The sequence below is a fragment of the Phacochoerus africanus genome, chromosome 1, assembly GCF_016906955.1.
Source record: "Phacochoerus africanus isolate WHEZ1 chromosome 1, ROS_Pafr_v1, whole genome shotgun sequence".
Lineage (NCBI taxonomy): Eukaryota > Metazoa > Chordata > Mammalia > Artiodactyla > Suidae > Phacochoerus > Phacochoerus africanus.
The window spans coordinates 74,567,123-74,585,080 of record NC_062544.1 but is presented as its reverse complement, the minus strand read 5'-3'; the positions used below and the strand labels follow the sequence as shown (position 1 = coordinate 74,585,080).

The 17,958-nt window shown below is 42.1% G+C and overlaps 1 protein-coding gene and 1 long non-coding RNA gene across 3 annotated transcripts in view; one reads left to right on the top strand and one right to left on the bottom strand.

Moving 5' to 3' along the window:
* Positions 1-114: 114 nt before the first annotated feature.
* The window catches only part of LOC125120090 (uncharacterized), a 39,692-nt gene continuing 21,848 nt past the window's right edge, over positions 115-17,958 (top strand). The window contains exons 1-2 of the long non-coding RNA XR_007133243.1: positions 115-197; positions 14,494-14,604. This is a non-coding gene — a long non-coding RNA (uncharacterized LOC125120090). The remainder of the gene's footprint in view (positions 198-14,493; positions 14,605-17,958) is intronic.
* Positions 11,722-17,958, bottom strand: part of RETREG1 (reticulophagy regulator 1) — a 151,929-nt gene continuing 145,692 nt past the window's right edge. For both annotated transcript variants that reach the window (XM_047767799.1, XM_047767807.1), the window contains 4 exons: positions 16,422-16,559; positions 15,295-15,359; positions 14,925-15,051; positions 11,722-13,938 (listed from right to left, as the gene is read on the bottom strand). In XM_047767799.1, coding sequence (XP_047623755.1) covers positions 13,445-13,938; positions 14,925-15,051; positions 15,295-15,359; positions 16,422-16,559 — 824 coding nt within the window. In that variant the 3' untranslated portion in view covers positions 11,722-13,444. The remainder of the gene's footprint in view (positions 13,939-14,924; positions 15,052-15,294; positions 15,360-16,421; positions 16,560-17,958) is intronic.

Genomic DNA, 17,958 nt, shown 5'->3' with positions numbered 1-17,958 from the left:
TGCAGACTAATCCTGCCCCGCCCAGTCGGCCTGAGCTGCGTGTTGATTGGATTGGCGTGGGAAGTGGGTGGTGATTGGATAGTCCTGAGGTGGTGGTTGTTTAGATCTGCGTGAGGTGTGGCGGGTGGGGGTTGGATCAGGGTGAGTTGGGCGTTGATTGGATTGACTTGAAGCAGGTGTTCACTGAGTGGACCGAGGTGGGTGTTGCCTCGCGGTGGGTGGTGGGTGTTGATGGTTGGGCCCTGTACTGCTGGGAGTACTGGCCTTGGTAGTTCTGCAGTGAGACTTGATGGTGGAAAGGCGACCACCCCGCGGGAAGGGGATTTGGGCCGCTAGGAGGAGTTGTGATCCGGGCGAGCAGCCTAGGGTCGGTGCATCCTGCGCCCCTGCAACCCGGGCAGTGGGTGTCAGGGAAGACAGGGCAGCTGGTTAGTTAGCTCGCAGGTCGGACCGTCTGACCCTCACCTCGCGGGCTGGAGTCCCGGGAAGCCAGAGGCTCAGGTCGGAGGCTCAGGGAATTCACAGGGAAGCCACTGAGTCCAGGATGGAGCCAGGGTTTTTCTGAGGTGGCTCGTGCAACGTATGGCGCAGGGAGAGCTCCTGGATGAAGAGTTTGCATCTAGGAGCACAGGGCCCAGCCCAGACGCTGCCCGGTAGAAATAGAATCCCAGCCACCTAGGTCATCTAAATCTAACAGTGCAGACATTAAAAAAAAAAAACAAAAAAACATAGCGAGAGTTAAGATGGCCATACTTTGTTTAACCCAGTGTATTCGAAACACTATCATTTCAACGTGTAATCAAGACAATGGATTTATGGAGGTATTTTATGTATGGATTGTTGGTACTAAACCTTGGGATTCCAGTGTATTTCACAATTAACTCCACACCTCAGTTCAAACTAGCCTCAGTTCATGTGCTAAGTTAACTATGCCATTTAAATATGTACCAGCCCGATTCTAGAGGAAGCCTGAGTATTAAAGGTTTAGGGGATTCTTACACTCCTCTGCACTGCCTAGCTGAACCAGTCAGCCTGTTTCAGAACTGAATGTTTGCATGGTTAGAATCCAAGGGGCCCAGAGCACCAAAGAAAAGACTTTTTTTTAAATGCAGGTCAAGTAGCATTGTTTTTGTTCAAAATCTTCAGTACTCCCTCTGACTCAGAAAAAAATTCAAACACCTTCCTGAATGTTTGTGTTGCCCCACAATTCATGTATTGAAAAGTTAATGCCCAAGATGATATTGCTTAAGACAGGCCCTTTGGGAGGCATTAGGTTATGCGGTCAGATTCCTCAGGCTGAGATTAGCATTCTTTTAAAAGGGATCCAGGAAAGGATAGAATAAGAAATCTGAGACCAGGAAGAGGGCCCTCCCCAGACCAAGATGGTACCCTGGGGAGTTCCCATTGTGGCTCAGCAGGTTACAAACCCGACTAGTGTCCATGAGGATTTGGGTTTGATCCCTGGCCCCCCTCAGTGGGTTAAGGATCCAGAGTTGCCATGAGCTGCAGTGTAGGTTGCAGACGAAGCTCAGATCCCTCATTGCTGTGGCTGTGGCATAGGCCAGTGGCTGCAGCTCCAATTCAGTCCCTAGCCTGGGAACTTCCATATGCTGCATGTGCAGCACTAAATAGAAGAAGAAAAAAGACAGCACCCTGATCTTGGACTTCAGGCCTACAAAACTGTGAGAAAGAAGGTTGTTGTTTACGCTGTTAGAGCAGTCTGAAGGAACTAAGAGGACTACCCTTCTAGAAGGCCCCATAAAGTCTGCCGACACCCCTAACCCCTACCTCTGATCTCCTGCTACACCCTCTGCCCCACTCTGTTAACCTCACTTCAATCACACTGACACTTCTTGATGTTGCTCTAACAAGACTAAACAAACATCTTGTTGGAACTCAATTTTAGAAATCCTTTATTCTTGTTCTTGGAATGTCCTTTTGCTAGCCTCCTAGGTTTTGTTTTGTTTTGTTTGTTTTGTTTTGTTTTATTTTTTTATTATTATTTTTTTTTTTTGTGGTCTTTTTAGGGCTGCACCGGTGGCATATGGAGGTTCCCAGGCTAGGGGTCAAATCAGAGCTATAGCCGCCGGCCTACACCACAGCCACCGAAATGCGGGATCTGCACCAGCGTACACCACAGCTCACGGCAATGCCAGATCCTTCAGCCACTGAGCAAGGCCAAGGATCAAATCTGAGTCCTCATGGATGCTAGTCAGGTTCGTTAATTGCTGAGCCACAACAGGAACTCCTGTCCTGCTCCTTTTTAAGGTTTCTGCCCAAATGCCTTTATAGGAGAAGCCTATCCAGACCCATTTGCCACAGTAGGGCCTACATGCAACTCCTAAGTCTTTCCTAAGCATACCTTTTCTCTGTAGCATTGCATTTATTTTCTCTTGGGCTATATCACACCCAAACATTTAGCAGAACAACCACAAACTAGTTATTTCAGTTTCTGTAGTTGGGAATTGAAGTAGCTCAGAGGCTCACAAAGTTGTAGGGGGACATGGCTAATCCTGTGAAGATTTGACAGCAGCTAAAAGGTTTGACTGTGGCCAAAGGATCCCCTTGGAAAAGGCTCACTTACACACTGATAGCAAGTCTTCAGTTCCTCCCTGAGTGGATCTCCACAGAATTGCTTGAGTGTCCTCATAACATGGTTACAGGTTTCCCCAATGAGAGCAAATTGCAAGCCATGTGTCTTTTGTGACTTTGGAAGTCACACATGGTCATTTCCAAAGTAAGATGTTACTTAGGAAGGTCGGCCCTGGAGTTCCCGAGTAGTTCAGCAGGTTAAAGATCCAGTGTTGTCACTGCTGCAGCTCAGGTTTCTGCTGTGGTGCAGGTTCCATCCCTGGCTCAGGAACTTCTGCATGCTGAGGGTGCGGCCAAAGAGGGAAAAAAAAAGAAGAAAGTCAGCCCTGATTAGTATGGGAGGGACCTACAGAAGGGCACGAATGGGATTTTTTGGGGACCATTGGGGAAATTGGCCATGTTTGTCTCTGGTTTTCCAGTTTTAGCACTGAAAGTCCTTGCATCCCAACAAACTCCTCCATCTTTTGCAAACCAGGATTGTCAGTCACATTATAGGTTAGTCATCCAGGACCAGACTACAAGCTCCATGGGAACAGGGACTCCTTTCCAAAGCTAGAATAGCGCTAACACATAGGTTGTTCAGTATTTGTTAAATCTTTTGCATAGCAAGTTAAGTCTAGTGATGATTTTTATTCCAGAAAACTTGGATTTTTAGATTATCAAAATCTTTTTCTTTTTTTCACTGTGCCTATGGCATGCAGAATTTCCTGGGCCAGGGACTGAACCCACATCACAGCAGTAACCAGAGCCACAGCAGTGACAATAGGAGATCCTTAACCCACTGAGCCACCAGGGAACTCCTTAAAATCTTTTAATATAGCTGAGTCCTCTGGACAGGTACCCATCTTAAAAAATGTAATTAATATTAGTTCAGCAAGGATAAGCAAAACAACATATATTTTTAAGCTTCTCTAAAATTAAATCAGAGAATAGGTAGATTAAGAAAAGAACTTTTGGTTTTCTCTTTCCCATTGTCATTCACATATGGTTCTTCAAGTATCTGTTCACTCTTCTGGTCATTATTTCCTCCCTGCCTCCTCCCATCCATTTCCATGACCCACTGCAGCATCTCTGAACTCTCCACAGTTTCTTTACTTTTCCTTCCAGGAGACCTTGTTTTCTCCACCATGTGAAGTTTCCCATGGACTGTGATTCTCTGCAGTCTCCTTGACAGCCTTTTCTTCCCTCTTCATCTATCTGACAGCACACAGGATGACCACATTAATTTTCCTCAGCCATTTTTCTTCTTGGGTCATTTATGCTGTGTGAGAATGGTTATCTATTGCCCATATGAAGTTCATTTGTTTGTTTATTTTACAGCTGCACCTGCGGCATATGGAAGTTCCCAGGCTAGGAGTCGAATTGGAGCCGCAGCTGCAGGCCTACACCACAGCCACAGCCACATGGGATCCAAGCCACATCTGCAACCCACACCCACCGCTTTTGGTAACACCAGATTCTTCACCCATGGAGCGAGGCCAGGGATGGGACCCTCCACCTCATATTAAGTTTATATTACTTTGTCTGGTTTTTAATATCTCCTATAGCCTCTCCCCATGCTATCTGTCTCCAGGAATATGTGTTATTTCTAGACTACCAAACAATTCTCCAACACCAGCTTCCAGTTCAATGCATCTTGACACTATCCACCCTGGAGATGATGTCAGATCCCATAGATTAAGTGCTCAGTCCTACAAGACTGGCCCCACTTCAGAAGCCAAGCCCAGACCAGGTTGTTACCTGTGCTTCTCACAGCCTGGCTATAAATCAGAGGTTCCCATGTATCCCCACCACCACCCAGGTTTGATCCCTAGAGCAGCTTGCAGAAATCTGGGAACGTTTTTACTTACTAGATTACCAGTTTATTGCAAAAGATGTTAAACGAAGTAAATGAACAGCCAGATGAAGAGATACATAGGGTGAGGTCAGGAAGGTGCCAGACAGGAGCTTTTGTCCCCCTGGAGTTTTGGTTGTGACACCCTCTCAGCTAGGCTACCTCCAGGCTTTCCAAAAGTCACCTCACCAACATAAGAAAAGATACCTTTGTCACACTCATCACTTAAGATCTTCCAAGGGTTTGGGGGGCTCTGTGCCAGGAATGGGACAAGGATCAATTATCTATATTTTATTATAAATCACAATACCACCTTATATAATATCCTAATGGCTCTAAATGAAAACACCCCTGTCTTTATTTTATTTTTTTGTCTTTTTAGAGCCGCACCCGCGGCATATGGAGGTTCCCAGGCTAGGAGTCTTAATTGGAGCTGTTGCTGCTGGCCTATGCCAGAGCCACAGCAATGCCAGATCTGAGCCTCAGCTGAAACCCACACCACAGCTCATGGCAATGCCGGATCCTTAACCCACTGAGCAAGGCCAGGGATCGAGCCTGCAACCTTATGATTCCTAGTCAGATTTGTTTCCACTACACCACAATGGGGACTCCAAAAACACCCCTGTCTTCAAAGAGGTTCTTCTGTCTTGTTAAGGATGGTAAGAGATACACAATTAACTAATAGAATAGAGATGGGGTCTAGTATAACGAAATACAAAGAAAGGGGCAGTAGGTATTTAGAGCATAAAAATGTCATCAATTAGGGAGATAAGAAATGTTTTCATTAAAGAGGTAACATTTCAGATGGGTCCTGAAGGAGGGGGAACAACAAAGACCTCATCTACAAGGGGAAAGGGGGGCTAGGGCATGTGGAAGAGATACTGTGGACGGAGGAAAATAAGGAACATATTTAGGAAGAGTATCAGTCTAGTGTGTGTGAAGCAAAAGATGCAGCTAAAGAAGGGAAGAGAGGACTAGGCAGTATTAAGGTATCCCTGAGTAAAAAGTTGAATTCCAGAGTTTCCTATTCATTTTTTCAGTTGGTAAACAGTAGGGACTCCGAAAGTGTTTTGGGTTTTATGCAGCAGAAACAGAACTGGTTCTGGAATGGATCCAGCAGCAGTACCTAGAACTGAATGGAGAAATTTCGGAAAGGAGAGGGCTATGGCCAGTAGGTCCTTGGTAATTGCAAGCCCACTGCAGGAGACCTTTGAGTTAAATTTCTCCACGCATATCTACAGTGTTATGTTAATGTGTTTAACCTCTACTGACAATACTATCAAGAATGCTTAGTACCAAATTAATCACTCTTCCAAAGAATTTAAACTGAATCTGCCTGTGAAAAAAAATTTTAGATTTGGAAATTTTGGAGATTGGAATTCCTTCTGGATACTGTGATATAGCCCTTAAAATAATTCACTTAATTGCTAATACTGAAGTTCCTGTGCACACTGATAGTACCTACAATGATGTTCTTTTTCAGTTTGGATGACACTGGAATAGTGATCTTTGATAATTACACAATTTCAGATAAAAGGTAATAAGGTCGCTTTCAAGTCAATTCATACTATTTTCTTAATTCCTATATTGCAGTGGCAACTTGAGTTTTAAAGAGAAAAGTATAAAAGCAATTGGGTTAGTTGAAGTTAACTTTTGGGGGGTAATATACAACAGAAAACAGGAGTTCCTGCTGTGGCACAGTGGGTTAAGAATCTGACTGCACAGAGTGCCCTTCTTGGCTCAGCAGTTCACAAACCTGACTAGGATACATGAGAATGCAGGTTCAATCCCTGGCCTCACTCAGCAGGTTAGGGATCCGGTGTTGCCATGAGCTGTGGTGTAGGTCACAGACGCGGCTTGGATCCTGTATTGCTGTAGCTATGGTGTAGTCCAGCAGCTGTAGCTCCAATTGGACCCCTAGCCTGGGAACCTCCATATGCCTTGGGTGCAGCCTTAAAAAGCAAAAAAAAAAAAAAGAGTAGAAAACATACATTTACTAAATGGTGTACAACTTCTATGGATTCTATGTCACAGAAATGTTAAGTAGACCTTTATGATTTTTAATAAACAACTTTTAAAACATTTTACTACCTCTTAGTTTTTAAATATCTAGATATGCAGATTTTCTTAAATTAATAAGGGATTGAGATTTATAGCAGAATCTGGTTATTGCAGCATTTAAAATAGCTGGTTTGTGGATTCTTTGAAAAAAGTTTATTCTAAAAATCAGTCTTTAATAGTTATTGAGGAGTTCCCGTCGTGGCGCAGTGGTTAATGAATCCGACTAGGAACCATGAGGTTGCAGGTTCGGTCCCTGCCCTTTCTCAGTGGGTTAACGATCCAGCGTTGCCATGAGCTGTGGTGTAGTTTGCAGATGCAGCTCGGATCCCGCGTTGCTGTGGCTCTGGCGAAGGCCAGGGGCTACAGCTCCGATTTGACCCCTAGCCTGGGAACCTCCATATGCCTCGGGAGTGGCCCAAAGAAATAGCAAACAGACAACAACAAAAATAACAACAAAAAAGTTATTGAAGTTCTGTTAAACTATTATGAGTATTCTTAATGTATTTTTTAAAAAACAAAAAATACTAGGTAATGTGACATATTAGTCTTTTTTTTTTTTTGTCTTTTCTAGGGCTACACCTACGGCATATGGAAGTTCCCAGGCTAAGGGTCTAATCAGAGCTGTAGGGCCGGCCTACGCCATAGCCATAGCAACACGGGATTTGAGCCATGCCTGTGACCTACACCTCAGCTCCTAGCAATGCCAAATCCTTAACCCACTGAGCGAGGCCAGGGATCGAACCCACAACCTCAAGGTTCCCAGTCAGATTTGTTAACCACTGAGCCACAACGGGAACTCCATGTGACATATTAGAAAGGGAATAATAGTCTTTGGGGTCAAACTGATTTTCATAGTAGTTATGTGACTCTGCACAATTTATTTGACTCTGTCCTTCTGAAAGACTCTTAATACTACTTAATTGTAGAACCATGAGGATGTCATGTAATGCAAACTGTGTAATTCATTGATTTCTATGTAGTAGATCAAGGATTGGCAAACTTTTCTATAAAAGAAGAGACAGTAAATATTCTAGATTTTGTAAGCCAATGGTCTCATCACAATTTTTCAACTTTTCTGTTTCAGCATAAAAGCAGGCACAGACAGTACATAAATGAGCGTGGCCCTTTTCTAATAAAACATTATTTATGGATGCTGAATTTTGAATTTCATATATTTTTCCTATGTCATGAAATATTCTTTTTTTTTTTTTGCTTTTTTTTCAGGGCCTCACTCTTGGCATATGGAGGTTCCCAGGCCAGGGGTCTCATCAGAGCTCCAGCTGTCAGCCTACACCATAGCAACAGCAACATCAGATCTGAGTCACGTTTGCGACCCACACCGCAGCTCATGGCAATGCCAGATCCTCAACCTACTAAGCGAGTCCAGAGACTGACTGAACCTGCAACCTCATGGTTCCTAGTTGGATTCATTTCTGCTGAGCTACAACAGGAACTCCTGAAACATTCTCTTTTTTTTTTTTTGGAACTATTTAAAAATATAAATTTGCTGGTATTCCATAAAAACAGGTGGCAGGCCAGACTGGCCCACAGGTGGTAGATTGCCAACACCAGTCATAGACATTGAATCCTTATAACATATTAGGAGGTAGGTGCTTTATCTTAATTTTATAGATGAAAGAAACAGTTACAGATATGTTAGATGACTCAGGGCCCCATGGTGAGTCTGTGTTAGAGTCATTCAAAATGACTAATTTAGAGCTTTTCGCACATTTCAGAGTCAGATGAAATAATAATTTCGTGACACTTTCCATCCTCTTATTCCACGGGACTTACTGGATTAAGAGGCCAATATCATGCTAGACCCATTAAAAGAAAGTCAGTTTTTTGGTAAGTAGGTACTTGTTGACTAACTTTTCTTTAATGTTTAAAAAGATGGCTTAGCTAAAAAAGGTTAAAAAAAAAATCACTATCTCGGTTTTATGCAGGTTTTTTTCCCCTGAAAATGCTTCAGACACTTTCTTTTTCCATTCACTCTCAAAACATTCCTGTGTGAGAGAATAGGAATTAGCTTCCTAATTTAACTTTAAAAAAATTTCTTTTTCTATTTTACAGCCACACCTGCAGCATATGGAAGTCCCTGGGCTAGGGGTCAAATCAAAGCTGCAGCTAGGGCCTATACCACAGCCGCAGGAACACCAGATCCAAGTTGCATCTGTGACCTCCGCCAAAGCTTGCAGCAACACCAGATCCTTAACCCACTGAGCAAGGCCAGGGATCGAACCTGCATCCTTATGGATGTGTGGTTCTTAACCCACTGAGCCACACAACCACAAGAACAGCTTCTTAATTTTATGTCTGGGGAAACCGAGGTGGTGGTTTGGGGATGTTATGTGACCCGACATTGTCTTAGGGCCATAACATTAACATCAGAACCAGAACTTGTAAATCTGGCATCCCACCCTTACTTAAATGCTGCAGTGGAAAAGGAGGAATAATACACAAAAATACAGTTCAGAGACTTTGCCTTCATCATGATACATATGATCTATGACAACAATAGTTCGGTAAGCGTTTTCAGAATAATTTCCTATCTTGTAACTAACATACCCAGAGCAATGTAGAGAACTACATCAACCTAAGTTATAAACAGAAAATAAAAACTTTTTTTTCTTTTGCTTATTTTTTTTTAGGGCTGCCTCAGCAGCATATGGAGGTTTCCATGTTCCCAGGGGTCAAATCAGAGCTGTAACTGCTGGCCTACGCCACAGCCATAGCAATGCCAGATCTGAGCTGTGTCTGCGACCTACACCACAGCTCACGGCAATGCCAGATCCTTAACCACTGAGTGAGACCAGGGATCCATTCTGTAACTTCATGGGGGTTCCTAGTTGGATTTGTTTCCTCTGTACCACAGTGGGAACTCCAGAAAAGAAAAACTTTTAAACAGCTTTTTTTCTGATTTTAGGCCAGTAGATTTGCTTCTGGCCTAAAATCAGTAGTATGCTGGCACTTGCCACTCTTTAAAAAGGAAGAAAGTTGCATTTATTTCAAACATGAGTGAGATGCCTAAATATTTTGAGGCCATTTGCCAACTACCAAACCTCTTGCTTTTCCCTATAGTCTACTAAACTGGGAAGGAGGCACTTTTTTTGTTTGTTTGTTGTCTTTCTAAGGGCTGAACGTGTGGTATATGGAGTTTCCCAGGCTAGGAGTCAAATCGGAACTGTAGATCCTGGCCTTCACCACAGCCACAGCCACGCTAGATCTGAGCCACATCTTTGACCTACACCACAGCTCATGGCAAAACCGGATCCTTAACACACTGAGTGAGGCCAGGGATCAAACCTGCATCCTCATGGATACTAGTCAGATTCATTTCTGCTGAGCCATGTGAGGAAATCTGAAACAGGTTCTAGTAAATCACTTCTGAAGATTTTTAAGGTTAAAAAAAAAAAAAGGAAAGATGTTTCAGAATTAGAATATAAACATTCCTTTAGGCCTGGATTGACCTTCCAAAACTGGCTTGAACTTGAGCCCTGCTTTATTGTTTCAGATCCAGGTGCATGGGGATGTTATGTGACCTGACATTACCTGACATTGTCTTAGGGCCATAACATTAATATCAGAACCAGAACTTGTAAATCTGACATCCCACCCTTACTTAAATGCTGCAGTGGAAAAGAAGGAATAATACACAAAAATACAGTTCAGCGACATTGCCTTCATCATGATATGCTTTTCCTATTGTATGGATTTGCTCAGCATTTTCTACAGGAAGTGAACAAAACATCTTTTGGCAATGCCTCTATAATTTAGCAAAAAAAATCCATGCTTCACATTTTAATAACCACATAAATTCTCATGATAAGGGATCTGTAGTTTCCCACTGTACTGAATCAATCGCAGGGTTTATTGCTAGTACATCAGAAAACCAGAAACAGGACTATATATAATGTCCCCCAAAACACACATACACACACACACACACACACACACACACACACACAGAGAAAATAACTTCCCTTGACAGCTCTATGTTTCATAGCATTAAGTACCATTATTGCACTGTGTAAATTTATAATCACATATATGCTTGAACAAAGACTAATGAAGTCCATGTGTGGTTATAATGCTAGTGTCCACAGAGAGCTGATGTGTTTTCTCCTTAGGGCTGGCAACACATTTTTCCACTTTACTGACCTCTTCATCCCCAAACTCCTTTTAATTTATAGTTTGTAACACTTGGGTCTAGCTTTATTGTTCAGACCATCAGCTCTTTGAGTTTATCTCCTTGTAAGTTTGTCCAGTGACTTATAATACATTCTTTTTTTTTTTTTTTTTTTTTTTGCTTTTTAGGGTTGCACCTTTGGCATATGGAGATTCCCAGGCTAGGGGTCCAATCGGAGCTACAGCTGCCGGCCTACACCACAGCCACAGCAACTCAGGATCTGAGCTGAATCTGTGATGTACACCACAGATCACAGACACGCCAGATCTTTAACCCACTGAGTGAGGCCAGAGATCAAATCTGCAACCTCATGGTTCCTAGTCAGATTCATTTCCGCTGCGCCACGATGGGAACTCCTGTAATGCATTTTTTTTTTGTCTTTTTGCCATTTCTTGGGCCGCTCCCGCGGCATATGGAGGTTCCCAAGCTATGGGTCTAATCGGAGCTGTAGCCACCAGCCTACGCCAGAGCCACAGCAACGTGGGATCCAAGCCGCGTCTGCAACCTACACCACAGCTCACGGCAACGCCAGATCCTTTAACCCACTGAACAAGGCCAGGGACCGAACCCGAAAACTCATGGTTCTTAGTCGGATTCATTAGCCACTGCGCCACGATGGGAACTCCTCCTGTAATGCATTCTTTAATTACTTGAATTGTCTAATTCTTGTTGTCTCCTCAGTGAAGAAATTGAAAAGATCTTTAAACTTTCTGACTTCATGGCCAGGGATTTTTTGTTTGTTTGTTGTTTTAGGGCCACACCGCGGCATATGGAGGTTCCCAGGCTAGGGGTCCAATCGGAGCTGTAGCTACTGGCCTACACCACAGCCACAGCCACGTTAGATCTGAGCCACATCTGTGACTTACACCACAGCTCATGGCAAAACCGGATCCTTAACCCACTGAGCGAGGCCAGGGATCAAACCGGCAACCTCATGGTTCCTAGTCAGATTCATTTCCACTGCACCACGACAGAACAACATGGCCAGGAATATTTTTTAAATGAAGAAATATACGCGTAAAAAAAAATAAACCTGGGAACAAACTATTTTATAAATACGTGACTGTATTTTTTCTTCATGTCCAGAAACTCTTACTGAATAGAATTCAGGTATGTTCCTCCCGAACCCATACAGTTCATAGATCTAACACCAGGTTTTTCATTTGTACCAAAATGGGCAAGATGATGAAGGCACAGACTCACTTCATATCAATAAAGGACATCAAACACAGTCATGAGGCACTAATGACACAGAAGCATCGTCAATCACAAAAAGCAAGTATGCAGAGCCTTCAGTAACTTCTCTCCCTTTAACATTTGGCAAAATTCAGTCTAGATGTTTTAATACCTCAGAAAGAAAAAATAAATATGAGATGCTACATTAAAATGTCAGACGACCCATCTGACTAGTCTTTAGACAGTTAAGGAAAGGGATAAAGTAAAGGGAGGGGATCACAGATTCCTATGTTCTTGGATTATCCTTCCTTTCTGAGGGTCTCAGATGTCAGCATGCATCTGTCAAAATGCCAGCTGTACCTGAAGATTGAAGGGATGGTTGGTAGTGGCTGACATGGTCCCTCAAGGCTATTAAAAGTTTCTATCACAAACACAAAAATTAGTTTGATTTCTGCTCTTTAGTCTTTTGTTCAAAACCTAAGTCAAATTTGGTTATTTAAAAGTGACCGAGAAAGTTTAAAATAAAGGAAAAATATGTTCTAGCTTCCTAAGAAGAAACAGATGACAGATTTAGATTTTAATGGCAAAGAAATGTACCTGAAAGCCAGGCAAGTTGCTCCCCTGCAGGAGAATGGATACAGACTATGAAAACAGTTACTGTTTCTCTACTGCTGATGACACTCATAGAACATACCAGGAACTAGTTTCACAACTTTAAGAGACATTTTCCCATAATATGAAAGGTGAGGGTTGAACCTAGTTCTGAGCAGGTACTCACAACATCCCTATTACAAATAGATGACAACTGAACAGCACAGCCCCATCTCTGTTTATACCAAAACTTCCGTCTACGTGAGATAGAATTACTTGCCTTCTATGGGTTAATATCACCCACTGCAAGACGAGAGCTGGCAGTCAATGGAGCATGCCATTGACACGGAAGCTCAAAGTCTATAACTGCAGAAATGACATGGAAATGTATCAGCCTACCCAAAGGAGTTAGATATACTTTTAAATGTTTTCCTAGCAAATTAAATTTAAGAGTATCTTCCAAATCTTTCAGCCAAAGAGAACTTGATGATAATTTTTGTCTTTTTACGTCAAAATCTACCACAATTTTTCTCTGGTATTAGGAACAAAGGAGCCGATATAGCATGTATTCGCAATTAATTGTTAATATTTCAATGAGTTACAATAAACTGTTTTTGCATGCTTGAAAAACTGTGAAGAAAAAATAAGGAATACTTATGGGAGGATCTCAATTAGGTGTTTTCTTTTTGCTTTAAAAACAACCTCTATCATTCAACTCTGACAACACAGTAAGTACATATATATACACACATATATAAAGTTCATTTCCATGCTCCTTACATAAAAATAACTATCAGAAATATCAATCTATCAGTGTCAGCTGATATATATCCAATTAATTCACTGCAGAAGGGGGGGAGACCAAAAAATTCTAAAGTAATCAGTAAAGCTCACAGTTCAAAAAGATTTTTTTTCTTTTTTTTTTCTTTTTTTCTTTTTTTTGCTTGTTTGAAATTTTTTGGTAGTTTATCTGTGCTCTGTGATACAAGCTGATTCCCAGACTAATGGCCTCCGAGTAGATTTGAAAGGAAGCCTGAAGACTTCTTATTTTGCTGTGTTTCTGCTTCCTGGTCTTGTGAAAGTCCCAGTTCACTCTCAATTTGATCGAGCTCTGACTGGTCAAGGAGTTCAAAGTCATCCCCTTCCTCAGTGTCTGTGTCCTCCCCCAGGCTGGGTGCAGCCTGAGTCAGCACTTGCTGCGCGCCCTCTAACTGGTCTTTGATGGCGGCCGTCACTGCAGCGGTGATGACATTCCCAGCCAGGTTGCTCATCAAGTGGAAGGTTTGGTCACTGCTCAGAGGAAGGGTGAGACCAGCGGCTGAGTGCCTCTCTTTGCTTGGTCTGGGACCGCTGTCCAACTGTTCCTTTTTTCTCTTGAGCTCAGTGGGCAAGCCAAGGCTTAATTCATCCTCATCATTTGTTCCCATGCCATTTTCTAGAGATGGAAAATCTGAAAGGTCTCGAGAGAAAACTTCCTCACTAGGTCGGTCAAGATCTGTGAAAGGCAGAACAGAAGTTCATGCTCAAGCACCACAAGGAATTTGACATAAGAGCCCCAGTTTTAACTGAAAATCTTCTGGATAACCTTGGCATTCATCTAGCCTCCTAGCTCAGCTTCAATCAACTTAACCACATATCAGACCCCTTCCAAATCTGGGACATTCCTTCTCCACAAGTACACAAACACTCCATGGCCTTAGCTTTCTTCTTGGGCACAAAAACACGTCTAATCACTTACTACTATTTAACCATCTTAATGTCAGCTTGCAACCTGAGCAGCTGCAGTCAGATTCTTAACCCACTGCTTCGCAGCAGGAACTCCTCACTGTCAATTATTTATTTGTTTTCGTAATAAAGGCAGATTTGGACACTGGCTTAGATTTGTTTTCTCATCCTCTTAAAAAATGATAGCTTTTGGGATATAATTCATAGACAATAAAATGAACCCTTGTACAGCATACAATGAAGTAGTTTTTTAACATATTCACAAAGCTATACAATATCCCACCACTGCCTCTGGCAGTCACTAATCTACTTTCTGTCCATACAGATTTGCCTATTCTGGACATTTCATATAAAAGGAGTTACACAATATGTGGACTTGTGTGTCTGGCTTCTTGCATTTAGCACAAGGTGTTCAAAGTTCATCCATCTTGTAACTGTAAGTGTTAATACTTCGTTTTTCTACCAAGTGATGTTCCATTGGGTGGATGTACCATATTTTGTTTGTCCCTTCGGCAGCTAAATACTTTTGCATGCGCTTATAATAATAAAAATAAGAGCATATAAAGACAAATGTTATATGACATCACTTATATGTGGCATCTTAAAAAAACAGTACAAATGAACTTTACAAAACACAAACAGACTCACAGAATGAGAGAACAAACTTGACGGTTACCAATGGGGAAAGTAGGGGAGGGAGAAATTGGGAGTATGGGATTTTTCAAAAAACAGGAGCATCTAAAAGTGTGAGCCTACCATCAGAAGTGTCTGTCTGTGGAGTGTATCCTTCTGAAAGGTTGAAGGTCCCATTGTCAGTCCAGGAGACTTCGGACACGTCCGTGTCAGACACAGACAACTCCTTGGCGGCAGCAGTGAGGCTAATCTGTGTTAACATAAACACCAAGGGACACATTTCAAACTTCTGCGGGAAATCTTTGGAAAAATCCAACTTGCACCAAAAAAGTCACAGTAATAAAAACCAGATGAGTATCTTCCTTTCAAAACTGTTCAATCATCTTAGCAAAATAGGAGGAGTCTATGAAGAAAATCATTCTGGTTTTGGTGCATGTAGATAAATTTACAGTCAAACCCCACAGGAACAAACGGAAAACCAAATGAAAAATACCTTAGGGCAAAGAGCTGAAAAGTCTAATTCACTGTCATCTTTGTGACTTTTTTCTTTATCTGCTTCTGTTGAGAAAAAATTTGGAAGCTTTCAGTTTCCTGGCCAGCTTAGACATAGTATATTTCACCCACTCTATATTCTTACCCCACATTTCTCAACTTCTCCAATGCCTCCATATAATTGTTTGCAATAACAAGCCTCACATATTTGCAGATATTTGGTTTCCAAGGGAAACATTCTGTATCAGCGGCTCTCACAGTGTGGCCCCTGGACCAGCAGCATCAGCATCACCGCGAAACTCTTAGTTCCCAGACCCTCTCCAAGACCCACTGAATTAGAAACTCTGGGTGGGGGCTGCAATCTAAGCTTGAATAAGCTCTCGAGACAATTTTTTTTTTGCTTTTTGCTTTTTTTTTTTTTAGGGCCGCACTCAGGGCACTTGAAAGTTCCCAGGCTAGGGGTCGAATCAGAGCTGGAGCTGCCATCTTATACCACAGCCACAGCAACTCAGGATCTGAGCCACATCTGTGACCTACACCACAGCTCACAGCAATGCCTGATCCCTGAGCGAGGTCAGGGATGGAACCCGAGTCCTTATGGATACCAGTCAGGTTCGTTACCGCTGAGCCACGATGGGAACTCCTCAAGACAATGCTGATGTTTGCTCTAGTTTGAAAATCTGTAAAGTCACAGGCCAAGTTAAAAAGTGAAAAAGGATGACATTGGTCTTCCTTCATATTTTCTCTTCCTTCCCCTGTTCTACTGACCCCCTCTTACATGGCTGTCACACACAGCTCTACCTGTGTCATTCATTATTCACACAAGTCTACTCCAAAAGAGATCAATTTAGAGAAAGTAGATCCAAAGTCCCAAATATAGAATAACGGAAGTCTTTTCTCTCTTCCCTGACAATTTGGATTTAAAAAGTCAATTTACCGTATGCTTGAGAAAAAAATAAAAGCCTAAGGAATAAAAATCTATATTACTTTGGGGGATATTTACTTCTACAGTAAAAGGTTAAAACACCCTGAAATGTATATATGTATGAAATGAAAGGTGATTTCATAATAAACAGGTAGCTGATGTCTCATTTCAGGTGTGGAATCTAAAATTCAAACGCTACTTACCAGATCTCTCACGTCTCTTCTGGTTAATGTATTCTCTGATTCCAAAATCTAGTTTCAGGAGAAATGACTTGATTTTGCTGTATATTTTTTGTCCAATATCATTACACTTAAGCAGTGGACACAAAAATGCACACAATACTGAAAGATAAGGAGGAAGAGAGTTTAGGGGAAATGATTAAGCCATTTCACAAAAATATTTCAGTTCCCTTACTGAAAGTAGTTTTTTCCTTAGAGAAAATGCCTCTGTGTAATGTTTACAACTTCTGTTCTTCCCCCTGTAATGAAAACATTTTCTCTCCCCAGCCCCCTACCACATATCATATGTATAGTCATTGTTTTCAAAGACTTGCCATTAGAAAACTGTCTCCTTTCAATCTTTTTACCTTCAAAATTTATGCAAAGATTACAAGCTTTCCAGACAGTCCTGGATTGAAATATCAATCCTACTTATTTGTGAAAGGACATTTCCCCATAGAAAAGTTATTATTATCTCCTAGCCTCTCATCAGGAATGTTGGGATAATAACATCATCTCGGGTTGTGAAGAATAAACTGAGATGAAAACAGCACGTCTGAATAATGCCTTGTCCATATTAGACTCTCCCAGGCTCTCTTCTCCCTTACCTCCTAAACAAGGCTCATCAAGGGGTGATGTTCCATATGGGTTCTCCTTGGGAGGATGGATTTGAGCTCTGACCACCTGCCCTTTGTGTTAGGCATTAGCAATACAAAAAGAAAGGAAGAGCAACACAGGGGATGTATGGTATTCCCTAATGTTTCTTTCTTTGTCATTGTTAGGCAACATGCCCATTTACCTTTTCAATAGGAGCTACAAACTCAAATATCTGTAGAAGCCAGTGAGGTGTATGTAACCTTAAAGGCTGGTGCAAGAAAAATTGGGAAATGGGAGGGTTAGTAAGAGCAACTGCCCCATCTAAAGGTGGCAGGGCCAGGTCTTTGTATTTTTCAGGAGAAACAAGAAATCTAAACATTTTTACAGCACTTTTGAGGTTATGGCGGACTATGATGAATTGCACTTTTTTTTTTTTCTTTTTAGGGCTGCAGCCGCGGCATATGGAAGTTCCCAGGCTAGGGACCAAATCTGAGCTAAAGCTGCCAGCCTATATCACAGCCATAGCAATGCAGGATCCGAGCCGCATCTTCAACCTACACCACAGCTCACGGCAATGCCGAATCCATAACTCACTGAGCCAGGCCAAGGATCAAACCTGCAACCTCATGGTTTCTGGTTGGATTCATTTCTGCTGCACCACAACGGGAACTCCTGCACATTTTTAAAGTGTACAATTTGCTAAGTTTTGACACACACATACAACTAGGAAATTATCACCATGATAAAGACAGTGAACTACCTACCAGCCCTAAAAGTTTCCTTAGGTTTCTCTCTCTCTCTCTCTTTTTTTAATTACTCAATTAATTCATTACATTTATAGTTGTACAATGATCATCACAACCCAATTTTATACCATTTCCATCCCAAACCTCCAGTGCATCCCCCAACCCCAAGCTGTCTCCTT